This window comes from Balaenoptera physalus, assembly GCF_965194825.1.
Source record: "Balaenoptera physalus genome assembly, chromosome: 3".
NCBI classification, from domain to species: domain Eukaryota; kingdom Metazoa; phylum Chordata; class Mammalia; order Artiodactyla; family Balaenopteridae; genus Balaenoptera; species Balaenoptera physalus.
The window spans coordinates 50157850-50183979 of NC_138890.1; the positions used below are offsets into that span (position 1 = coordinate 50157850).

The following is a 26130-nucleotide window of genomic DNA, read 5'->3' on the forward strand; positions in this document are numbered from 1 at the left end:
CTATCCAAGGGTACAGTTTCTAAGTGGCCATGGTGTGATTTGAAGCCAGGCCTGCCTGACTCCAAAACCTGCACTTAATACCATTTAATATCCTCCAGGACCCAGTATAGTCATTTCCCTGCAGCTTCCAAACCATGTAGCTGCTGGTGTCTAGTTTTCCCGCCCCTTGTTTGGAATACAGTTGTCAGAAGCTGCAGGGTTCCATTCAGATAAGGTATTCCAAATGTGTTATAGATATGTTTATGGGGGCTAGCCTGGGAACCCAGTCTAGGGAAGCCCCCACCGCTAGACTGGCTTGCTGAGGCCACATTTCATCCCCTCATTCAGCAGGTATTTATTAAGTACTGCTGTGAGCAGCCCCATTGTGCCGTTAAGGGTCTTTGAACCTGGCTTCCTCCTGAAAGCTCATCCCAAATCCATCCTTCACCCTGAAATTCATCCTCCGGGGAATTCTGCTTGGCGCCTGGTCCGCCTAGGAGGCTGTGCTTCTAGTTTCTGCCAGCAGGGGGCAATGGTGGACCTTGCCGGCAGCCGCTTTTCAGGAGAGAAGCCGGGAGAGAGAACCTGGGTGGAGTCAACCAAGGGAGCCAGAGCCAGGCCCCGCCCAACTCAGCTGCTTCTCCAGATTCACAGTTGCTAGACCCTGATCTTAGTGTGGACTCATTTCCTTATAGCTAGAAATATTTTGTTTCTCAAGTAATACATATTCTTTTGTTGAAACTTTAGAAAATAGACAAGTAAAACCAGAAACAAAACCCCATAACCTACTACTAATAATAGCTATTGTTAATATTTTAGAATATATTATTCTAGTTGTCTTTTTATGTATTTATAAAAATGGATTCCTGATTTATAACAGTTAAAAATGAGTATTCTGTGAATACGGTAACATATCATTTTTAAAAAATCAATAGCATCATTTAATGGCTAAATACTCTTCCATTTAAGAATCTACCAAACTTCTTTTAAAAAGCCCTCTCCCTGGTAACCAACTCTCATCACATTCATGATTTTTTTCCTTAGAATAGATTTCTAGAGGTGCATTGGGAATGCTGGAGGAAAATGTATGCAAAAATTGAAGGCATTTCATATGCAGAGCCAAGGTCCCCCAGAAAAATAATGACATTAGTGCTTGACGGTGTGTGCTTGCTGGTTTTACACCTCCTCCTTCCCAAGCTCTCGCTCTGGGCATCGAGAACAACCTCAAGCTCTTGGAAATCTGGGTCTGTTATGATCAGGTGACATATGGCCAGTGTTTACCTGTTGCCCACAGTATTGCAGATAGCTTGCCCTTTACTCTCAGTGTTCCAGTGTGAGCAGTAAATCATGTAAATGATCTAATTATTATAGAGCCAGAGTGAAATGAAGAATTGTGGCCATTTTTAGATAATTCAATCTCCAGGTTATTTTTTAATATAACAGCTTTATTGAAATATAATTTGCATACTATCTATTGACCTATTTAAAGAATACAATTCGGTGGTTGCTAGTGTCTTCACAGACTTGTGCAACCGTCACCACAGTAATTTTAGAACATTTCATCACCTTAAAAAGAAACCCTGTACATATTGCGGTTCCTCTTATTTCCTCCCAACACCCCAGCCCTAGGCAACCACTAATCTACTTTCTGTCTATATAGATTTACCTATTCTGGACATTTCATATAAATGGAATCCTACAATATATGGCCTTTTGTGGCTACTTTCTTTCACTTTATTATAATATTTTCACAGTTTGTCCATATCATAGTATATATCAGTACTTTATTCCTTTCCATTGCCAAATAATATTTCATTGTATGGATATATTACTTTTTTTTTTTTTTAACCTCCATTCATCAGCTAATAGACATTTGGGTTGTTTCTACTTTTTAGCTATTATGAATAATGCTACCATAAACATTTGTGTACAAGTTTTTATGTGCACGTATGTTTTCATTTTTCTTGGGTGTATGTCTACGAGTGGAATTGCTGGGTCATGTGATAACTCTAACTTTTGGAGATTAATTTTGGCATGAAGTGGCTCAGCTAATAAGGAAAAGCTTTTGTGTTGAATATCTGGAAAATTATTGTAGTTACCCACTGCATTTTTCATATTACAAATAGGATGGTCTTAAAGTGCTTTGAAAAAACAAATATATCTGGGGGTTCTCTCATCCAAATAAGTAAAGAATCTTTGACACTTTAGATTCCATTTTGTTTAATTTTTTAAACATTTCCCTCTTTTTAATAGCAATACTAGACTTTTTAGCATAACTTTTTTAAAAAACCTGTGGTAAAATACACGTAACACATCGTGCAATTTACCATCTTAACCTTTTTGAAGTGTACACTTCATTGGCATTAAGTCCATTCACGCTGTTGTGCAGCTATCTCCACCATCCATCCACTGATCTCTTCATCTTGCAAAACTGAAACTCTGTACCCATTAAACAGCAACTACCTACTCCCCCTCCCCCCAGCCCCTGGCAACCACCACTCTGCCGTCTCCATGAAGTTGACTACTCTAGGGACCTCATATATTTGAAATCATACAGTATTTGTCCTTTTGTAACTGGCTTATTTCACTTAGCAAAATGTCCTCAAGGTGCAACCAGGTTGTTTTTAATATGGAAAAGTGATAATAAAAACCAGAAGCATCCCATAATCCTAGTAGCTCTGATAACTCCTATTTGACTTAAAAAAAAAAAAATTAACGTATTTGCATGTTGAGGAAATGTAAACATAAAATTTCAGGAAAAAATAAAGCAAAATGCAAAAGCTCTTCCCCCCGGTCCTTCTCCTTGAAGAAGGTAAACCACTGTCAACAGTATCTTGACTGCCCCTCTAGCACAACTTCCCCGTAAATATGTAAGAGTGAGCATACATTTATCTTTTCTCATCTAGATAAAAGGAACACTTATACACAGCATGCTGTATTTGACTTTTTTGCTTAATTTAAATGGAAACTCTCTCCTTATCAGCCCTGTAGTCCAGTCTCATTCTTTTTACTAGCTGCATGGATTTCCATTACTAAATGAACCATTGCCTGTTTAACAAGTGATCTAGTAATGGTTTCCAGTTTTTCTCTATTACAGTGAACAATATTTCCAAAGACTTTTGCTGGTTTATTTGTGAGAGAAATTCCTAGCAACGTATAGTTGCTTGATCAAGCGGTGTGTGCATTTTGAGTTTTGATAGACATTAAAAATTTATTTAATGAAAAGGTTTCTAAAGCCTAAGGCTATTGAGATGTTTATAAAGAGGATGATTTCAGTCTGCCCAATAGAATAAAGTAGTTGGCAGAGTTTCGGAAAAAAAAGAAAAGGCAAAACTCAGTCTGGGGTACACAGGACTGGCTATATTCTGTTCCCAGGCCCTGCGAGTCACAGCTATTTGCCTAACAAAATAGTGTCCTAACCTCAGAATTTTGTGTTCAGCATAACGTGATGATGAAAATTCACCCTTGTAAGATGACTTGAACAGCTGGCATCTTCCCACCTGATCGGCTGCACATCCCCTCCAGGCCTCAGCTTTCCTGTCTCCTGTCTGTAACATGAGGGGGTAAATGACAGGTCTCCTGAGGACCCTTCAGCTCCAAATGTGGTAAAAGGTGTAGGAAACAGGGCACGTCTCACGTCGAACGTCTCAGTGGCTCTGAGGAGTCGCCCTAGGTTGCCAGGCATGAGGGGTAGAGTGTCCTGTCCTGTGCCCTCCTCTTGCCCCTCCAGTAAACACTTTCATCGTGAATTCCCAGACCTGTCCTCATTTTGAGCTCCAGCCCAAAGGTCAAGGGAAGGTGTCTCCTCCCAGCCCCTTCCCCACCCCCCACTGTGGGACCTCTGCCACCCTGAGCCAGGCTCCCTCCCCTGCACCCCAGGGCCCCCTCTGACTCTTGCCTTCCCCTCTCTCTCTCCTGTCTCCTCCTTGCTCTCAGGTGGCTGCTGAGATCTTGGTGAGTGCCCTATTCTTCACGTGGATTTTAACGGTCTGAGTCTGGCTGTGCCTCTGGGCGGAGCTGAGGGGCAGAGTCAGGCAGTGATCTGGGGGCGTGCCCCCCAGGTTCTCTCTCTCCCCTTCAGGGCCTCCAAAGAACCCCGGTGGGTGACATATGGGCCGGGCAAGTGTTTCCCAAAACTTCACCACTCACCGTCCGCCTGATTTGTGCCACATACCACCAGATGTGAATAGTTTTCTTTAAATGGACTCTTTTCATTTTAACCCAAAATGAGTTATTTTAAAGGAAATTTCATATCGATGTAAATAGAACTGATAGCTGGCTAGAAGATCACTGTGGAAGCCTACATATGCGGTGTGTAAAAATATGTTTGCCTGTTTACCCCACTTGGGGGAACACTGGCTAGGCCATTTTTCCTTGCACACGTGCACAGACGCACTTCCCCAGAGGGGCTTTCAGAGGGGTTTAAAGATAGAAGGAGAGCTCTGAGTCTCCATGCCCAGTGCCTGTTTGCCCCTCCCCTGGGCCCAGTCCCGTGACCCTGAGGCCAGGGTGGAAGTGCTCTGTGCTCAGCTCCTCTGGGTGAGCCCACGGGGTCTCTGGGAACTGAAGCGGGGATGTGGAGTCCGAGGAAGAAGGAAGGGGCCAACGTCAGCCTCCTTGGGTGGCTGAGTTAGCCCAGCTTCTAACTGCCCTCGGCCCAGGCAGACATGAAAGTGAATAACAAACAAGGCTTTCTCGTGTCTTCCCTCTCACATTCTCGCCCCGACCTGGGCTCTGCAGGAAATAGCAGACACGACCAGTGGAGACAGATCTTCCCTGGAGACACGTTTCATGACGATCCTCTGCACGCGTAGCTATCAGCACCTCCGGAGAGGTGAGGCCTGACTCCCTCCCCCTCCCAAGTCAGCAGGAAGATCCCCTAGTCTTGACAATAGGAGCCAGATGCCCACCCACCCACTCCTTACCCTAGCAAGGGAGTATGGTGGCCGATGGGGACCAGGAGCCAGGTCTAGTCCTGGCTCTGCTGCTAACGGCATCATTCAGCCTCAGGCCAACTCTCTTCACCTCCTTTGGGAAGCACGTGGGATGCCTGGGATAAGAGATGGCAGGTGGCTTTTCCCTCCAAGGCCCACTCCAGTGGATTGGTAGTGGCTGCCTAGAATGCTGTGTTGAGAAGGATTCGAAGGTTCTGTGTCATGATTGTTTGGTGACGTCTGCCAGGAGCAAGGCAGTGAGGGGTGATAATGACACAAGGACCATGTACACACACAGGCTGCCACGTGCACAGGGCACACCTATATGTGGTGGCCCTGACATTAGGTGATGATGAAGTGCCCTTACCACTAAGACATGGACATTTTGACGTGCATATGCCTGGCACTTGCCAGTAAAAGTGCTTTAGCACAGTGACTAAAAGAACGGACTTGGGAGCTGGAATGCCTTCACTCAGATCTCCCACTTATCAGTTGTGTGACCCTGGGCAAGTTACTGAATATCTGTGCCTTAATTCCCTTACCTGTAAATTTAGGATTTTAATTCTACCTCACATGACTGTTGTGAGGGTACAAAAAATAAATACACAAAAAGCACTTAGCACCTGGTAACTTCCTTGGTGTTATCATTGTGATTACTTACATTAGTCTCTATCCCGACTTCCCTGGTGGTCCAGTGGTAAAGACTCCACGCTTCCACTGCAGGGGACATGGGTTCGATCCCTGGTCGGGGAACTGAGATCCCGCGTGCCTCAGCACAGCAAACAAGCAAACAAACAAACAAACAAAAACGCTATCCAGGAGGAAGGGGAGGCCCAGAAAGGGGGAGGGGTTCACCCCAGGTCACTTGGTAAGCTTGTGGCAGAGCTGTGAATAGGACACATGCTCCTTCTACTACCCATGCCTGCGTTCCTGGAACTTGTCCAAAGCTCTGGGGCAGTGTCTGACTTGGTAGAGATTTGACTCTGAGCTCAAGGCAGCCCTGAGGTCAGAACATCCCTTCCACAACAGTCCTGACCAATGCATTTAGGTCTGGGCTGCAGCCATACCTGCTGCTGCTGGGTGGGTTGGGGAGGGGTGATCTTCCCCCCTTCCTCTGAGTCAAAGCTCATCTCCCACCTCCGGGGCTTCTCTTGGGGCCAGTCTTCCAGGAGTTCATCAAGATGACCAACTATGACGTGGAACACACCATCAAGAAGGAGATGTCCGGGGATGTCAGAGATGTGTTTGTGGCCATTGGTAACTGGTGGGGACCAAGGGAAAGGGCTGGGGGGCACAGGGAACATGGCCAGATTCACTGGATGAGTGTGGCCTGTATAGTTTCCTAAGCTACTAGTACTGGAAAATAAGCACTGCCACTTCTTGGGCTCTGCCTATGTGTGATTGGCAGGATAACACAAGAACTTGTTCTGGGTTGCAGGGCAGGATGAGGAAACAGTGCTCTCTGGGTAAGTGGCTGGGAGGGTGATGGCCAGGCTGGGTAGGGGGTGCAGTGTCCTGCAGGACTTGGGTGTGTACACACACACACAAACACACACACACACCTACCTTTCCCTCCTCCCAGCACCTGGATCTCTTTGGTTACTCTCTTATTGTGTAATTTGAGTTCTTGCCTTTGAAAAAGTCTTTCCCCTTTTGGATCTCAATTTCTCCATGTGTATAAACGGATGAGTAGATACGAGCAAAGGTCAAACTTGTTTTTATTAGTATTAGTGATTAGCAGTATCTTATTTATGACTACAAAATGCATTGTATTGATGCACATTTTTTCTTCATCTTACCTGGAGGTGTCAGTGAAAGGTTTTCACATAATTGCCATCAATTACAGGATGCATCTTGATTTCAGGGACTTCAAATTCGAGGAAAAGGTGTTTTAGAACAGATGGAGCAGAGGTGTTATTGTTGTGATGTTATTATTTAACTTTCAGTGGGTCTTTACCACCTGGGAACAATACCTAGGAGGCAGAATAGCATAGTGAATCCGGGTAGAGTCCCAGCCGTGCCACTTACTATCTGTACAGTTACATCCATTGGCAAGTCACAGAAACCCTGTGCCTCAGTTTTCCTCTTCTGTAAAGTGGATGTGATAATAGTACACAGATTTAAATGAGTTAATTATACAACACTTAAAAACATTGCCCCCTGGCACATAGAATGCACTGGATGAATGATAGCTTCTATTATTATTTCCTGCCAGGCACTGTGTGAAGCCAGTTGCACACAGCTTTGGTTGAATCCTTATGAGGTGCTTTTATCTGCTTATTTTACGAAGTGAGACACTGAGGTTCAGAAAGGTTACATATCAGTGGTGGAGGCAGGGCTCACACCAGAGGCCGCCCGAGCCCAAAGCTCACGCTCGTATTAATCACCAGAGTGGTTGGTCTATGGAGACACGTCTAGACCTCGCTTTCCTCGTGTTTCTCCCTCTGTCCTCTCTCCTCCCACCTAGACCATGTGTATGTGCGTGTGCACGAGTGTGCATACTGACACACCACTCCACCTCCTTCCATCCCACGGCAGGCCCCGGGGTCCTCTGAGACAGACGGCGGGCTTCAGGTTCTGGGGAAGGTTTTCGGGGTCAGTTGCAGAGGATGGAAGTTTCTGCCCAGTCTGCTCCTTAACCACACTGACTGAGCCCCAAGCTCCGAGTCAGAGTCAGGGCAGGCTCCTTGGGGGAGGTGAGGGGACTGGGGATGTGGATTCGGGAGGTAAAGTAGTGGAAGGCAGACAGCAAACTTCTCCTCACCAGGAGGACAGAGGCACAAAGGAATTCACAGAATGTTCAGAGAATGGGGAACAGAGGCAATGAGAGAGCAGAGGCCGGCAGGAGCTTTGATTTTCAGGCCAAGGAGCTTAGGGTTTGTCTGGGAGGTGGCAGGGAGCTACATAAGGAACTGGGAAGGTCAGTATGGAATGTGATCTTTCCCACGGGTTCCCGAGCCTGCTGCAGGGGAGGGTACAGGCCTGTCTCCTGCGTGACTGTGCCCTTGGGATGCACAGCTTCAGCCTCTCGCCCCCTGCCTTCGTGATAGAGATACTTTTATATCCAGAGTCATTCTGGCTTTCTGGTCCTGGCGTCTGATTCCTCCTCCTTAAGCTGTCTGAGACACCCTCCCACGCCCATGAGCTCTGGAGCCTTGGAATCCAGCAGCTGCTGAGGGCTAGAGACCCCCAGGCCTTGCGAAAGTGTGGGAGGTTGTTAGGCAGGCAGTATCTGGGGTAGGGGTGGGTGGGCAGCAGGGGCTGCCAATGGGGCAAGAGTGGGCAACACTCAGCCCTAGGGATTGGCACCGAGCCCTAAATTATACTGACAGACATTCTTTGGCATAGTATTTCTCTCAATCAGTAGTTCTCAAACATTAGGCAGCACCAGAATGGAGTGACCAACCATCTGGGTTTGTGCTAAAATCAGGAATGTCCCAGGAAAAGTGGGATGGGTTGGTCACCCACCTTCCGAGTTGCAGATTCAGCACATCTCGGATGGGTATGAGAATGTGCATTTCTACCAAGCTCCCAGATGATGCTGATGCCTTCCAGGCACTATACTTTGAGAACTTCTGCTTGAAATATTCCTTGAATCTGGTGGGTCTCTAGGGTGGAGCCCAAAACCTGAGTTTTAAACAAGTTCTTCTTTGATTCTGATGCCCTTAGAAGTTTGAGGCCCTGTACCTTGGGTTCACAAGTGGTTTCTTCCCTTTGAGTCCTCTACTAGCCTTAGTTAGCTGCAAGCACCTTAGCAGGAAGCGAGTTGCAACCCAGTGAGAGCCAGGTCTAGGGATGAGACAGAGAGGAGGCGGCGTCAGGAAGAGGGAGTGAAAGTGTCAGGCCCTGGATATGACCCTGGCGTTGGCAACGATCCTGGGCCCAGGTTGCGGATAGAGGAGATGCTACTTCTCTAGCAGCAGTAGCGGCCCATGGTCTGGGCACATCTCCTCTGACCAAGTTCCCTGCATCTCTTTCCTCTTCCTACCAGTTCAAAGTGTCAAGAACAAGCCTCTCTTCTTTGCCGACAAACTTTACAAATCTATGAAGGTAAGAAAACTTAACTTGTCTGTTCCTTTCCCTTCGAGCACTTCTGCCCCCACAAACACAGATGTGCGCCATCCCCTGGATCAGGAATTGTGTTTGTTTCCACCCATTTGATACGTATCAGCATCTGCCTCATGCCTGGTTCTAGGAGAGTAGTTCTCAACCAGGGTTTACGTTGCCCCCCCGGGAAACATGTGACAATGTTCAGACTCATTTTGGTTGTCACAACTTGGGGAGTGTTGCTTTTTGCATCTGGTGGGTAGAAAGCAGGGTTGCTGCTAAACATCCTACAATGTACAGGACAGATCCCCGCAACAGAGAATGATCTGGTCCCAGGCGCCAAGGTTGAGAAACTTATTCTGGGGACTCAGGGCTGAAAAGGACAGTCTCTGCCCCTTGGAGCTCACATTCGAGCAGATGACACAGTGTCTCCTATGACCAATGATCACGAAAGGAAGCAAGTGCTCAGCTCTGGGACTAGCGCTGGCTTCCTGAAAACCCAAGCCAGTCTGGCCACCCTCTCAGCCCAGCAAGTAGAGTGTCAGCTGCTGACAGAGCCTGGGCAGGCAGTTTGGTGGGAGCGAGCCTGAGAGCCCTGTCAGCCTGCTGTCCACAAACATGACAGCCATCTCCTGAGCCCCCGCCATGTGCCGGCTCTGATTCCTCAGCTGGTGTTCAGAGCTCCTTGGGGAGCAGAGGTGGGCCTTGGCTGCCCATATATTTTGTGTCCTGTGTCTGCTCCTTGGGCCCTGTATTAGTTTCCCAGGGCTGCTGTCCCAAATTAAGTGACAACAGAAATGTATTCTATCACGATTCTAGAGGCCAGAAGTCCAAAATGAAGGTGTTGGCAGGACTGGTTCCATTTGGAGGCCCTGAGGGAGAAACTCTCCCATGCCCTTCTCCTAGCTTCGGGTGGGCGTCTGGAATCCTGGTGTTTCCTGGCTTAAGCATGAGTCCCTCCAGTCTCTGCCTTTATCTGTGTGTATGTCCATGTGTCCTCTTCCTGTAAGGACACCAGTCATTGGGTCTAGGGCTCACCCAAATGCAGTAAAACCTCAACTAATTATGTGTGCTAAGACCCTATATCCATATTAGATCACCTTGTAAGGTTCTAGGTGGACATGAATTTGGGGGGCACACTATTCAACTCATACAGACTGTTCTTGCCTCTGTCTGGCCAGTCCTGGCACAGGGGAGTTTGAGTCAGGACTGTTTGTGGAAGACAGAGGCAGGATGTCCCATCCTGGTTTTGGGGGAAAAGGGAGAGAGGCAGAGGGACACCCATGAGTTCCTGCCTGACCTAACCCCGTTTCTTCTCCTGCCCTGTGTTTCTCCCTGTCGCCTGGCTCCACCAGGGTGCTGGCACAGAGGAGAAGACCCTCACCAGGATCATGGTCTCCCGGAGTGAGATCGACCTGCTCAACATCCGGCAGGAGTTCATTGAGAAATACGACAAGTCTCTCCACCAAGCCATTGAGGTGAGGGGCGGGGTGAGAGGTCAGTGGGGGAGCGGTGAGTGTCAGGTGCTTGAACATAGATTAGAAATCCTTTTTATTCCCAGAATGTTACCTCCTAGAACAGCCAAGACGTTGCTAAATGAGAGTAGACCTGCCTCACTGTTTATACCAAAATAGATTTCAGATGGATGGATCAAAGGCTTATAAAGATTTCCAAATAAAACAAGAGGCTTTTTTTTTTTTTGGCTTTTTAAAAGCGATTTTATTGGAGTGTAATTTAAATATCATAAATTTTATGATATTTACTCATTTAAGGGCATCAGTAATTTTTAGTAAAGTTAATGAGTTGTACAGCCTTCACCACAATCTAGTGTTAGAACATTTTCATCACCCCACTGATGTCCCTTGTACCTGTTTACCTATTTCCACCCCCAGCCCTAGGCAGCCTACAAGTGACTTTCTGTCTCTATAGATTTGCCTTTTCTGATTATCTCATGTAAGTGGAATCATGTAATATGTGATTTTTTGTATCTGACTATTTTCATTTATGAAGCCCATTTCTTTGATTTTGGGGACTGACCAAAATCTTAAAGTTTGATGCTATACTTGGTTGACAAGACCATGAGGAAGCTCACAGGCAGTCTCATAGAGACTTGGTGTAAATGTAGCTTGGTAGCACGTATTTATTATTTTTTTCTTCCAGTTTTATTGAGATATAATTGACATATAGCATATATAAGTTTAAGGTGTACAGCATGATGATTTGAGGTAGATACATCATGAAGTGCTTATCACAATAACTTTAGTGAACATCCATCATCTTATATAGATGCAAAATTAAAGAAATAGTAAATTTTTTTGTGTGTGTGATGAGAACTCTTAGGGTTTACTCCCTTAACTTTTATATATAACATACAGCAGTGTTAATTATATTTATCATGTTGTACATTACATTCCTAATACTTATTTGTCTTATAGTTTGTACCTTTTGACCGCCTTCATCCAGTTGCCCCTCCCCCATCCCCTACCTCTGGTAAACACAAATCTGATCTCTGTTTCTATGAGTTTGTTTGTATGTTTGTTTGTTTTTGAAGTATAATTGACCTACAACACCAGGTTAGTTCCTGTTATACAACATAGTGATTTTTTTCTATGCATTTCAAGACAATCACCATGATAAGTCTAGTTACAACGTGTCACCATACAAAGATATTAGTTATTGACTATACTCCCCACGCTGTACATTTCATACCCATGACTCATTTATTTTGCAACTGGAAGTTTGTGCCTCTAATCTCCCTCACCTTTTTCTTTCCTCCCTCTACCAGCTGTCCTCTGGCAACCACCTATTTGCTCTCTGTATCTATGACTCTATTTCTTTTTTTGTTATGTTTGTTCATTTATTTTGTTTGTTAGATTTCGAGTATAAGTGAAACCATACAGTATTTCTCTTTCTCTTTCTTACTTATTTCACTTAGCATATGTTCTAAGTGAACATATGGCAAAGATTTCATTTTTTTAAGGCTGAGTAATATTCCATTGTATGTATATACCACATCTTCTTTATCCATTCATCAATTGATGGGCACTTGGGTTGCTTCCATATCTTAGCTTTGTACATAACGCTGCTATGAACATAGGAATGCATATATCTTTTCTAATTAATATTTTTGTTTTCTTTGGATAAATACCCAGGATTGAAATTGCTGAGTCATATGGTAGTTCTATTTTTAATTTTTTTTCACATGACAATTAAAAATATGGTGACTTTATTTCTATCTTCTTACAGTCCCCAGTATCACATCTGGTAAGAATCTTCATATCTATAACACAAAAATATCTCAAGAAAGCATGTTACAAGACAGTATATATAAGCAACAGTTGGGCAGAATTCTAGTTCATATTCCCCCCCCCAAAAAAATTTTTTTAATTCAAATATAGCAGTTAACTTTATCTAACATATGTTATACTTACTACTTAAAATACCATGCTCTAGTTAAATAATTCATCAACAACACTGTATACAAATAAAATATTACACAAAATATATTTAAGAAAATGTTTTGGTATTTGATCTGAACAATAAATAAAAACACAGGCATTTCTGCACTGAGACAGGAAAGCAGTCACTACTCAGGATAATAATTTTGTATAAGCAACATGTAACCATATGGCAAGAATAGAATTCTGCAGTTTTAAACTGACAAACCACTGATAAAAAGGTCTGCCACTTAAATCTTTTCACTTAAAGTTCAAAAGTTACATATGCTTTCCTGGTTCACAATGAAAAATCATAAACACAATATGGTTGCCAGGGTCAATTCAATCTTCAGTTTGAAGATTATGGAATCATACTCATTATTTTCAAATACTAAAAAAGAGAGAACTATCACAACACCACCCAGCAAACCAAATACAAGATAGTTAAGCTTTCTCCTTATTATGACCATAAGACCATAACAAGATAAACTGGATGCATGTCACACAGTGATTCCCATTTTGCAAAACTGATTGATTAGATTAACACAAGGAAATGTTGTGGCGGCAGGAAATTTTGAAAGAAGTCAATTTTTCTAGACAATTTAAAAAATTCATCCAAATTTCATGAAAATGTTATTCCATTTCACAAAAAGCATTGAGTCATATATAACAATGTCTTTGTAGCCAATAGGTTTATGAATACCTAAATCGCAGATAGTTCACTCATTATAATGGGAAATAGGGTTATCATCATATGAGAGCAAAACAAAAATAAAACAAAAGTAACACGATCAAATTCCAGAAACATGATTTCAGATGACAAGGGGGACAAGTTAGAAAACAATGACCACTAGCCAGCAGGAAGGGTCAGAACCATTCGTCCTGTCGTATCCTACATAAAAATTAGGATCTTCTGCTTTCCCTCTTCAGAAAGCACTACACTGAAAGGTTTAGAGGCCCTCATATGGATCCTACTCATAAAGGCAATTTTGATGGTTTTACATAGAAATTACCTCTAATGTGAGAGAACATAACATGGGAACTATTCGAGATTCATCTTTCTATGCAAAATTTAGTTTGTACATAATTTAGCCACTTAAATAAGCATTTTGCAACCGAGACCAAATATCAATCATCTCTTGAGGTTTTCTACTATGTACCAACATCAAACCTACATAGGAACAAATGTTATTCCTGTTTTTCTCTTCTATATCAAATGTCCTGAAGCCTTTGTGTTTCTCTGGAACGAGGCCAAGTTTCTGAAGGCACGTTCCAGTATAAACGTCATCGATGGGGTAGAGAAGGACCTGGTCAGTTACATTTTATAGCCTCAGGGCCAGGTGGCCGGAGTACAGGAATCCACCTCCCCCCTGCATAAGGCGGGTAGACGCCAGTGTAAAGAACTTCCTGGACGTAGTACTTCAGTTTCTTATCCTGACGAGGTCCAGCACTGGGAATCACATCAACTATAAACAAATCTTTGGCTTTGTTCTTGGATAAGCTATTCAAGTGATTCAGGATGTAACGGGTGTTCACAAAAATATCATCATCACCCTTGAACACGAACTCAGCATTTGGGCAGGAAGTGCTCACCCACCTGAGAAAGAGTACTTCTTTCAGAGATAAATTGAAGAAGGTATCTCTGTAATTCCACATAAGAATGTCTTGGTGCTTCTCACTCTCAGTTTCAGCATATCTGAAAGGTCAGGATGGTTGTCCTCTGGGGAGGTCTGGCCCAGTAAGAAGACTCGCACCATTGTTTGGTTCCCCACATTGGTTTCTTTCCCCCAAGGTTCCCGAATCGCTTGCCTTCTGTCGAAATGTGAAGTAAGGGACTTAATCGCCAGCAATAAGAAGGGCTTCTTTGCACACTTATCTGGTTGATCTATAAGCAGTGAATTATTTCAACATCTCAAATACAACAGAAAGTCTTTAAATCTGTCTGGCAAACTGTCGAAACCTGAAACTACTGATGTGACCCTCAGGTCAGGTTCACCATAATTCAGATGGCTTATGTTGGAAAATCCGTACGCTTCCCATGTCTGGTTGGCTAACATGTTCAAAATGGGATTGTACCTCCTGTTCAGCTTTTCTTGTTCCCTGTTCCAATATGCCTTGGGAGGGTCAGATATCTTCCAGAACTTTTCTTTGGGTATTATTACTTCCCCTTTTCCATTTTTTTCTTGGCTACTGCTTTTGGAGACTGCCACAATCAAATAAATGAAGACATTTACCATCATCAGGATTCCCAACAACTTTATTCTTCGACTTCCAACACTCATTTCTCGTGTCTTGTCCGGGAACATTTCTTGCTCAGCGGGGCTAGGGCGGGTGATCACAGCTGCTTGCTCGTCCAGGCAGCTCCGCGGGGCTCAGCCCAGGGACCGCCTCCGCTGCTCTCGCTCCATACGTTGCACCCGCGATGGGCAGCTGGGTGGTGTCTGAGGCAGGACTGCTTGGCCTCGGCTTGGCCCTGGCTCAGCTCACCTCCGGTGTTTGTTCTATTTTTAATTTTTTGAGGAATTTCCATACTGTTCTCCATAGTGGCTGCACCAATTTACATTCCCACCAAGAGTGCACGAGGGCTCTCTTTTCTCCACATCCTCACCACTTGTTATTTGTTGTCTTTTTGATAATAGCCGTTCTGACAGGTATGAGGTGATGTCTCCTTGTAATGTAAATTGGTAGCACATCTTTAAAGGGTCGTTTGGCAGTTTAAAATTTTTAAATGCATATACTTTGGACTTGGTCATTCTACTTGTAGGAGTTTATCCTATGGACATAGCCACATGTGTTCGCAAAGACACGTACGGGAATAGTTATGCCAGCATTCTTTTATAGTAGCAAAAGATTGGAAGCCCTTCATACAGAACTGGTTAAATAAATTACAGGGCATCCATATGATAGAGTACAGTACAGCCATGAAAAAGCATGAGGAGGCTCTGTGTGCTGATTTGGGATCTTCTCTAAGTCAAAAATTATGGCCCAGAATAGTATGAATGCTCTGCTGAAAAGGGTCATTATACATATATACATATTTGTATATGCATATGGAAAAGCATTGCTAGAAAATCACACAAGTAAATACAACAGTGGCTACCTCTTGATTTAGGAAATTAGGGGTTGGGGTAGGAGGGAGACTTTTATTGTATAATCCTTTGATTTGAATTGTTTACAACAATGATTTTTTTTTTTTTAAAGAGGAAAGTTCCTCTTTTTTTATATATAACTTTATTTATTTATTTACTTTTGGCTTTGTTGGGTCTTCGTTGCTGCCCTTGGGCTTTCTCTAGTTGTGGCAAACAGGGGCTACTCTTCGTTGTGGTGTGGTGGCTTCTCTTGTTGTGGAGCACAGGCTCCATGCACACAAGCTTCAGTAGTTGTGGTACGTGGTCTCAGTAGTTGTGGCACGTGGGCTCAGTAGTTGTGGCTCGCGGGCTCTAGAGTGCAGGCTCAGTCATTGTGGCCACGGGCTTAGTTGCTCCATGGCATGCGGGATCTTCCCGGACCAGGGCTCAAACCCGTGTCCCATGCATTGGCAGGCGGATTCTTAACCACTGCACCACCAGGGAAGTCCTGATGTATTATTTTTAATCATATATCAAAAATTACAAAAACAAAAAATATGATAAAAATGACAGGAGCCCTCTAAAAAGAGGGAGAAAGTCTGCTCCCTCCCCCCCATAGCCCTGTCGTATGCCAGACAATACAACATAAATCCAATGATGGTCACATAAATTCTTGCAAGGGCCTGTTACCCAGTAAGTGCTCGATAATGTTTGTTCAAATAAGGAATCCCGTAACACAGGGGTCCCCAATCCTGGGCCGCAGATCGGTACCGTTCCACGGGCTCTTAGGAACTGGGCCGCACAGCAGGAGGTGAATGGCGGGTGAGCAAGTGAAGCTTCACCTGTCGCTCCCCATCGCTCGCATTCCCGCTGAACCATCCCCCACCCCTCACCCCCAACCATGGTTCGTGGGAAAATTGTCTTCCACGAAACCGGTCCCCGGTGCCAAAAAGTTTGGGGACCGCTGCCGTAACACTTGTGTTAATGGCCGTGGGGGGAGGGTTAGCAGGGTGCAAGGCAGCCATGGGAGGAGACAACATAGAGGCAGGAACGCTTCACAGAGGAGGGGGCATCTGATGGCAGACAGGATTTGGGGGCAGTGTGGAGGGCGTGCTAGGTGGAGCAATGGTAGGTATATAGGTAGTAAGGTGACCAAGATGCTCCCGGAAGGAAGTGGGGAGGTGAAGCCACAGAGCTTCATGAGGGTCAGACCCCACAAGGCCTTGAAGCCAGGCCTAGAGCTTGGACACTTTCCTGAGGATGATGGGGAGCCACGGAAGGGACATGGTCACATTTACGTACTAGGGAGACATCCAGGCTGCCAGCAGCTGGGAGGAGGGGGCCTTGAGGTCATCAGGATTGTTTCACTCACTCTGCTCTCCCTCTATCCCTGCCAGGGCGACACCTCCGGTCACTTCCTGAAGGCCTTGCTGGCTGTCTGTGGAGGCGAGGACTAGGACCGCCGGCGCTGGCGGGCACCTCTGCTAAGAAGTGGTTATCCCCCGCCACGACCCAGCCTGATGCTCCAGCTTCAGAGACTAAAGAAGGGACAGGGGTGGGGGGAGGGGCCGGGGTGGGCTCTTGTCTTCAACTGGGGTTTAGGAAAAGCTCCCACTCCCACTAGCCAGTAAGGGCACGGCACAGTCACTCCTACTCACGTCTGAGTGGCTGAAGAACCGTAGCCATTGATCCCGTCCACCTCCGCTCCCCATCTTCCTCCTCCTGCCTTCACAGCTTCCATCCCTTGTCACAGTCCCTGCCCTGGTTTGGGCTTTGTCGAAGCCAAAAACATTCTGAGCCTCTGAATGTGAAGCGAGTGATGTGTGTGCTTTGCATGGTGGGGTGTGGTGGCAGGTGCCAGTTCTGGGGGTGGGGGGGAGGAAGAAATATCTTCGGGCCAACTGACAGTCCTCCCACCGTTTCACCACCGCCTCTGTCCCGGTTATTGTGCTAGGCCACTGAACCAGGAGTCCAAATACCTGGGTTCAAATTTGTATCCGCCACACACTTGCTTTATGACCTTGCACCAGTCTCTTTCCCTCCCTGAGTCTCTATGTTCTTGGCTACAAAATGAGAGAGTTCGACAAAAAGATCTTGGCTTTGTAACATTGACATTCTAGGATGTGCCTCCAAATCATTTCCTTTCCATTTCTCCTCTCTTTAAATAAAAAGAGACATACAGACACATAAATACATTTCCAAGAGGGATCTGTGGTTTTGACCTAGAACCTGCAGCCCAGATTGTTGCCATTAGAGCTGAGGTGTTAACCTGCCCAGGAGTGACTTTCTATCTTCCCATCCCTTCCTGGGAATCCCGAATGAGGGTCTGAGCTCAGGTCAGCCTGGGAAGGCTGGCGCAGCCGGGTCTGGGTCTTGGGTCTGCTCTCCTCCCTCTGCTACCTGGATGTTTCTCTGTGCACGCTTCATCCATGACATCTGAGCCCAGACTTCTCTTTTGAACTCTTCAGGGGCACCAGATGTGATCGTGATCTGGGGAGGCCTGTGGAAAGCTTCCACTTTGTGAAAATCAGTGATCAACGGGAGGTCAGCTGCACTTTCTCCATCTCCCTTCCCCCAGCTCTGCTTCTGCCGTGGGACTCGGATCTAAAGTTATCTAGCGACCACGGCATGTGGGTGCCTACTGGCTGGAGGGCTCTGCTCCCTGGCCCGGCTGACCTGCCGTCTCCTGCAGTTCAGCGTGTGTTTATTGTAGTTGCTGAGCAGGGAGTGGCGTCGGGACGTTGGGAAATGTGCTGCGTCTGGTCTTTTTTTTTTTTTTCTTTACTTTTTTCTTTTTTTCTTATTTATTTATTTTTTTGGCTGCATTGTGCATGGCATGAGGGATCTTAGTTCCCCGACCAGGGATCAAACCCGTGCCCCCTGGCAGTGGAAGCACAGTCTTAACCACTAGACCGCCAGGGAAGTCCCGAGTCTGGTCTTGTGTGACCTTGGACCAGCCCCTGCCCTCACTGGGCTTCAGTGACTCCATTTGTACAGTGAGGGGTTGGACCTAACAGTCTCGAAGAGCCCTCTCTTCATCTCTGATGTAATGAGTCTGAAAGTCAGGCAGTTTACCTTGTGTCTTCCCCACTTCCTTCCCTCCACCAGGCTGTGAGCCCAAACCCCATGAGGGTCAGCTGAGAGCTTGTTTGACTCTTTGCCCAACTTAATTTAACTGTTAGCGAAGATAAATTAACACAGTGGTTCAGAGCTGTGGAGTCAGACCTTTGCCACTAACTGACCGTGAGCATGTTATCTCTCTGAGCCTCAGTTTCCTCGTTTGTAAGACAGGTCCCAGTCCTACCTATGGCACAGCCTTTGTGGAGTAAATGAAATGATTCGTGGAAGTTTGGGGCCGTCTGGCTCCGAGTCAGCTGCCAGTACCACCTGCCCTGAGCCAAGCCCCATTGTAGAAGCCGGGAGGTGGCTCCCAAGATGTTTCCTTGAGCTTTGTTTTCAAAAAGTCATCAGCTGCGCACCACAGAGGCATCAGAAGACAAATATGGAAGCGCCTTAAAAGTATGCACCGAGGGGGAACTTTGGTGCTCCAGTGGTTAAGACTCCACGCTCCCAATGCAGGGGGCATGTGTTTTGATCCCTGGTCGGGAAACTAAGATCCCCTCACGCCACACAGGGCAGCCAAAAAAAAAAAAAAAAAACTCCGAGGGAAAAATAGTCTGGGGATGGAAAGGAAAGAGTGATGGAATCTGAGGCCATGGGAAGACCTCATGAGGCTGAGGGGAATACACAAGTGGAGAAACCAGGAATTTCTAGAATTCCTGGAAAGCAGGAAGAAGGATAGCTCAAACGGAGCACTGGCCGTGTACCAGACATGACACTAATCCCTCAACGTGCAGTTTTCACTTAAGTTAACTTGAGTTTTCAGTTAAAGTATGTTGCATTCTGGGATTGGTCAGCAGTAGGAGGGGAGACCCTCAGCGTTTTGAGGGGAGGTAGATGAGATTAGAATTGGGAGTTTGCATCCAATTAGAGGACCTTGTAAGTCAGGATTTTATCTCATAACCCAGGGGGAGCCTTTGGAGGTTCTTGGCCCGGGAAGGTAAGCCTCTATGAATTTAAGGAAAGCCTATGAAGGGAGGGTGGCCAGTTGGGAGGCTACTACAACAGTTGCGCTAAGTCCCAGGTTCCTGCAGAGCAAACCCCGCTTTTTCCTTGGAGCTGTGGCAGACGAGGGAGTAACCACTATTCTGAATCCAAGGCACCTCATTCATTCATTCATCCATCCACTCATGCACCTTATGCTTACTATGCCTCCTATGTGCCGTGCCATGTGCAAGATGCTAAAGATAGAAAAACTTAGACCGTTGTGGTCCTAATCCTTAAAAGATTATGTTCAAGTGTCCCTCCCATCCAGCCGTCTCCAAAACTGTACTAAACAACACTGGAGGTTGTTTCTGTGGCCAAAGTTCAACGGAGAGAAGTGGTGGGGACTAAATTAAAACTAAAAGGAAAGAGAAAGCAGAAGCCCAGACGGCTGCTGTCTCAAAGTGGGAGCACAGGAGGATGGTCGTGATGCTCTCGTGTGGAAGGGGCCCTCAGAAATTCTCACCTCCCTCTCAGCCAGTCAGACAACTGTCACTTCACAGAGAGGAAGCATCAGGCTTAGGGTCACATAGCCTTTCAGCGGCAGAAAGAACTGGAACCGTGCAGTCCTGGCCCTGGTCCAGTGCTTCTGTCAACACCCTGCACGTCCTTCCACTTTCTTCAGTCTTCCCCTCTGAGAGGGCTTCAGCCCAGAGTTGGCTTCCCTCCAGCTCCTGACTGCTCCCCTCCTGCCCTGGGCCGTGCCTTTTCTCTCAGGGCAAACACTTCTCGGCAGCTCCGGACTGGGCTGCGCCCACCTTGGTCTTTGGGACCAGGAGGAAATGTCTGAAGGAAGTGGCTGGCTGGGAGGAGGTTGCCCTTTTAAGCTGAGCAGAGAGCGACTATTTGGGAATCGCTGCCATCACATTTCCTGCTGTTGGAGAACATTGTGTGAACTGTTCGCTGTTTACAGCACCCTGATAACTTGCTGTGCCCGGCTTTGCTGAGAGCTGCGAGTCACCATCGCCAGAGTGATCCCACTGGAGTGATCCCCCTCCTCAATAATCCTCTGCTGCTGTGCAGGGGTGAGCACCTCATTCTACTAACGAGGAAACTCAGGGTCCAAGTGGTGACGCAAATTGCCTGAAGACAGCACATCATGGATTGACTGAGCTGGAAATGGTCTTAGAGATCATCCAAACCAACCCTCTTATTTCCCAAGTTTGGAAATCGAGGCCCACAGAGCAGACTGTGGCCGTGCTGTGAGCAAGGGCTAGACCTGCAACTAGCACCCGGGTCTCCTGATTCCGGCTCTGCTCTCTCGGATGACACATCCTCCTCTTCCTCCTGATGGCAGAGCTGAGAACAGGAGGGAGAAGTGTCAAGTTGCGCAGTCCAAATTTCAGAACCCAGAGCGGTAAATCACTGCTCTAACGGGCCTCCCCGCTCCCCTCAGACCTCAGGTTTCCCAGGGCAGACTTCCCCACTTCACAGCTACAGTTAGGCGAATGGGAAATTCTAGTTCTGTCACTGAGCCTAGTTAGATCTATGGAGGGAGGGAGGCAGGCAGACCGGCCTGGATTTGAATGCCAGCCAACCACTGAGAAGTAGATAAGTTGCTTGGCCTCACTATGCCTTGATGTCCTTATCTGTAAAATGGGAACAACCAAGGTTTCTATCTCACAGGGTTGTTGTGAAGATGAACTAAGGCAATGAATGTCTATCTCTGGGGACACTGTCCAGGACACAGCAAAGACTCAATAATTATCAACTCTTTGTTATTAATGAATAGGCTGGATTCCATTTCAGAGCAGAGAAAGACAGAGAGGAGGAGTCTCTTTCAAGAGCCTCTGATGTAACTGAGTCCCTACAACTGTTCTCCTTACCTTCAGAGAGCTAAGTCGGGAAAGATTATAAGAAAAATTCAACCAAACACGCAGTAGGAAGGGGTACCAAGTGCAGAGGCCACAGATTAACTACAGAGAGGCCTGAAAAATCTCCCTGGAAAGAGGGCATGTGAGAAGCACCTCAAAAGATGGGCAGAGAAGCTCTCAATAGTAAAAGATACTGAAGGAGGGAGAGAGTGGCAGGCAGGGACAACTTGAGTAAAGGTACAGAGCTGGGAATTGGAGGCGGTGGGGTATGCTCGTGGAGGTCCTGGGCCCCGCACCCAGCGTGAAAACACCGTTTGGGAAGGTCACGGAGAGTCCGGGCTGGAGTGCAGCGCTTACCCTCTGGGCCCTGGCCAGCCCCTGAATGCGCTGGGGATGGGAGCAGTATGATCAGAGACATCCTTTAGAAAGCCATCTCTGGGGCCCTGCGTGGAGGAGGAGACCAGCCCAGCGGCTGGGAGACCATCGGACAGGCTTGCAGTTATTCCCCTGATATGGAGGGATGAGGACCCGAGCCAGGGTATGGGGAAGCAGGGATGGAGAAAAGAGAAGAAAGACACAAGAGGGAACAAGAAACCAAGGAAACTGCCTGACCTGCCGTGGGAAACAAGAGAGGGAGGCCGAGGTGAAGCCAGGTGTCATCACCTGGGAACCCAGAGGCAGCAGGAAGTGCTTTAAAGGCAGGAAGAGGCCAAGGTCCCTGGTGCGGGCCATCCCATTGCCCTCCGCTCAGCTAGGTGAGGACGGAGGAGGCCCTCAACCAGAGCCATCTGGGAACGGGCCCTTCCCCCAGGCCCAGGTGTCTAGCAGTTAACAGATTCTGTGGGATGGTCCCACCCCTTCCTCTAGCCCCACCACCTGCCTTCAGCGCTGCCAGCTGTAGCCAGAACCCCCTAGTGGCTACCCCACTGAGATGGCCATGGACCTTGACCTGGAGATAGCCATGGGTGGGGATGGGAGGGCCTGATAGGAGAGCAGGGAGGGCGGGGGATGACACAGAGATCCCAAGCCTGTGCTGGGCCAGCGATCTCCATTTCCACTTTCCCACACATCGGGTATCCACTCAAAGCCCATAAGTACTACTTACCACACACACACACACACACACACAATTCCAAATCACCACCAGACACAGCCACAGGGACACACACTCTGTATACCCAGAATCAGAAACACACGTTCTTGACCACAGAGAGAAATATGATTAGGCCTCCACAACACGGTTTGTCACAAATAGAAAGACAGACATCGCTGCCCACAGAGGCACTGCTGGCCACACAGGAAGGGCCTCACACAAGCACCCAAACTTGCTTTTCACACACACTCGCTAGGGCACGTGTGAGCTCATGCTTTTCTTGGCACACAGCCTTGCTGTGCAGCACACAACTCTAGGAACCTGTGACCTGCCTGTTCCTGTGTGTGTACTTCGTTCTGTTCTTCGATAGGAGGAGAAACAACCAGGCTGTCTGGCAGGCAGACTTTGGGCCTAACTACGCTGCCTTGAGCTCTGGGGAGGCAAGACCAGCTCCCTGGAGGAGGGGGCGGAAATCAGCCTTGCAATGGAGCAGAATCCCTGGGAAAGGATTCCTGGAGGGAGTGAGCCTCAGGTGAGTGAAATGTAAAGATGCAGGAGGGAGAGAGAGATTTTCCTTCAAAAGCCTCCAGCCCGTTCTCCCCTTTTCTTGGAGTGTTCTAGAAGAAGCTGATGGTGAAAGGGTTAACAGCGCCAGCTGCCACCCCACAACCTCATACCCTTGAACCTGGGAAAACTTGAGGACTCGGATTTGCCCACAGGAAGTCAGGGTCACTACATCCCTGATGCCTTTTCTCTGTTTCCAGAATAAAACTCCCCAGGTGAGTGAGATGGAAACCTAAAACGAAACTGCCAGACTTCTCAGACTTGGGCCCCATTACTGTCACCTTAGTCAGCAGCTGCAGCACCAGACCCATCATCATCATGGCCTCTCCCCTCGGGGTCAGAATGTGCTGTGCTTTCTCATGGGCAAATGTACCTTCCCCTTACTGGGTCTCAGGCTCCCAACCTTCCTACTTAGGAGGATGTCTCAGGAACAAAATGAGATTAAGCACACAAAGACCCTAGCACAATGCCTGGTACCTGGGAAGTTCAGGCCCTATTACCTGCCTTCCCAATTCCCTGCCTCTCCCAGGGTCCCCTCTCTCCCCTGCCTCTCTCCCATCCTGGGGTCCAGGTTAATTGGAGTGCAATATTTGCATAGACGTGAGACCTCACCCCGGGGAAATTCCCCCTGGTGACCAGGCTTCCTTTCTGAGGTCAGGCCGCATCATCAGACACTGCTCCTTCCTCTCCAGCTCCCCCCAGTCTCCCGCTGGCTTTCGTCCCTGTCATCTGGCCGGTGTAGATCCAGGCTCACAGATTTAGTCCCATCCTTTGATCCTGGGTGCTGTCCAAGAGGGTGTGAGGGTAGAGGGTGGGCTGGGAATCTGGAACAAAAGCAGAAGTGATACGTGCTTGAGGGACAGAGTAAAGGGCAGCAGGCAGGAGGTGTTCTGGAAGCCTGGATTGTAAAGCTAACTCGACCTTGGGCACATGCCTCCCCCTCCCTGGGCCTTAGGTTCTCCTTCCATCTGGCCAGGGGGTTGGTCTGGATAATCTCAAAGCTTTGTTCCAGAGCTGATATGCTAAGAAACCACTTCCTTCAGCAGCGCAGTCTTGCAGCATTTGTCCTTGGATCTTCTTCCTTTGACTCTTGCTGCTGCCCTGTTTCTGCTTCCTTGGAAAGAACAATTTTGCAAAATGCATCCCTGAATTCCATTTTTCAGGTGTTGACAGAATTATATGTACCGCCTCTCCTCGTAGTGACTTGGTTTGAGTTTTAATTTTTCCTTTCACATCCACCATGAATGATGTCCTGTGACCCACAGAAGAGGGATAGAGCTCTCCAGATGCTAAGATCTGTTCTCCTCCTGGTCTCTGACACTGGTACTGAGAAGCTACCTTCCCTGGTACAAAAAAAGGAAACAGTGAGGTCCTGCGACCACCTGCATCAGAACCAACTGTTAGAAAAGACCTTTGAGAGCAGTGGTCACAACTTTGAATCACCTGGGGAGTTTTTATTTATTTATTTATTTTTAAATTTAATTAATTTATTTTATTTTTATTTATTTTTGGCTGCATTGGGTCTTCGCTGCTGTGCGCGGGCTTTCTCTAGTTGTGGCGAGCGGGGGCTACTCTTCGTTGCAGCACGCGGTCTTATTGCAGTGGCTTCTCTTGCTGCAGAGCACGGACTCCAGGCGCGCGGGCTTCAGTAGTTGTGGCACGAGGGCTCAGTAGTTGTGGTTCGCGGGCTCTAGAGCGCAGGCTCGGTAGCTGTGGTGCACGGGCATAGTTGCTCCACGGCATGTGGGATCTTCCTGAACCAGGGCTCAAACCCGTGCCCCCTGCATTGGCAAGCGGATTCTTAACCACTGCGCCACCAGGGAAGCCCTGGGGAGCTTTTTAAATACCAATCCCAGGCCACACCCCCCTGAGATTCTGCTGTAATTACTCTGGGGTGGGGCCTGGGCATCTGTATTTTTACAAGGCTCCCCAGGTGATTCTGATGTGCTGCCTGGATTGAGAACCGCTGATCTAAGGCCCCCACCCAAGACCAAATGGATCAGATGATTCTGACGGACACTAAAGTTGACAAACCCCTCACCTATGATATTCTTTTTTTTTTTTTTTCAAAGAGAATTTTCCCTTTTTTTTTTTTTTAAATTTTATTTCTTTATTTATTTATGGCTGTGTTGGGTCTTCGTTTCTGTGCGAGGACTTCCCCTAGCTGCGGCAAGTGGGGGCCACTCTTCATCGCGGTGCGCGGGCCTCCCACTATCGCGGCCTCTCCTGTTGCGGAGCACAGGCTCCAGACGCGCAGGCTCAGCAATTGTGGCTCACGGGCCTAGTTGCTCCGCGGCATGTGGGATCTTCCCAGACCAGGGCTCGAACCCATGTCCCCCGCACCGGCAGGCAGACTCTCAACCACTGCGCCACCAGAGAAGCCCCCTATGATATTCTTTATGAAATCATCCTAATGGGCACACCTCTACGCACAAAGCTATTCCCTGGTTATAGATGGGCAAAGAGAATTGACCGCTTTTCACAAATGAGGAAGGTGAGAGACAGAGAGAGGAAATTTCCACTGAGGTCACATAGTGAGTCAGCAACAGCAATGGGCCTAGCACCTAGTGGATGCTTGTGGACTCAAAGCATTTTTGCAAAAGTCACAGATCTGATGTTTGGGTGACCCAGAGAAGTGCTAGCATACTTGGTACTTCCCGCTAGTTCATGACGGTGAGTTCTTGGCTGCCTGTATCTGAGCAGGTAATTCTCACTTTGGAGTTGGAAGACCCAGCTTAGGGAGCTTGGACTTCTCAAACTGCTAAGTACTATGACCACCCCTGAAAGGTTATTTAAAGTGCCATCTCTAGGGCCCTATCCCCGAGAGGGTCTGATATCTCAGGTCTATGGTGGGATCCAGAAATCTGCCCAGAGTCCTGGTCTAGGTTCAAATAGCACCGGGGGAGCCTTCAACAGAATTGATGAATCAGGAAGCCCACAGAGTCAAATCCATTCATTCGCTAAATAAATATTGATTGACTATTATGAGACAGGCTCAATGCTATTCCCACAACATCAGCAATGGGACCAGAGACGTCAGGGTGGGAGAGGAAATTAAGGGTGGGGTGGGTGGTGGGGTGTCTGGATAAT

At 47.2% G+C, this 26130-nt stretch overlaps 1 protein-coding gene and 1 pseudogene across 4 annotated transcripts in view; one reads left to right on the forward strand and one right to left on the reverse strand.

Annotated features, from left to right (window-relative positions):
* ANXA6 (annexin A6) overlaps window positions 1-17271 on the forward strand; it is a 54462-nt gene extending 37191 nt beyond the window's left edge. For 2 of the 3 annotated variants that reach the window (XM_082455622.1, XM_082455623.1), the window contains exons 21-26: window positions 3916-3933; window positions 4720-4813; window positions 6075-6170; window positions 8905-8963; window positions 10316-10438; window positions 16863-17271. In XM_082455622.1, the coding sequence (XP_082311748.1) occupies window positions 3916-3933; window positions 4720-4813; window positions 6075-6170; window positions 8905-8963; window positions 10316-10438; window positions 16863-16922 (450 nt within the window). In that variant the 3' untranslated portion in view covers window positions 16923-17271. The remainder of the gene's footprint in view (window positions 1-3915; window positions 3934-4719; window positions 4814-6074; window positions 6171-8904; window positions 8964-10315; window positions 10439-16862) is intronic. The other variant, XM_082455624.1, reaches the window with a different exon arrangement.
* On the reverse strand, window positions 10445-16855 carry LOC309657759 (N-acetyllactosaminide beta-1,3-N-acetylglucosaminyltransferase 2 pseudogene; annotated as a pseudogene). Its single transcript has one exon. The product of its transcript is annotated as an N-acetyllactosaminide beta-1,3-N-acetylglucosaminyltransferase 2 pseudogene (transcript).
* Window positions 17272-26130: the final 8859 nt, after the last annotated feature.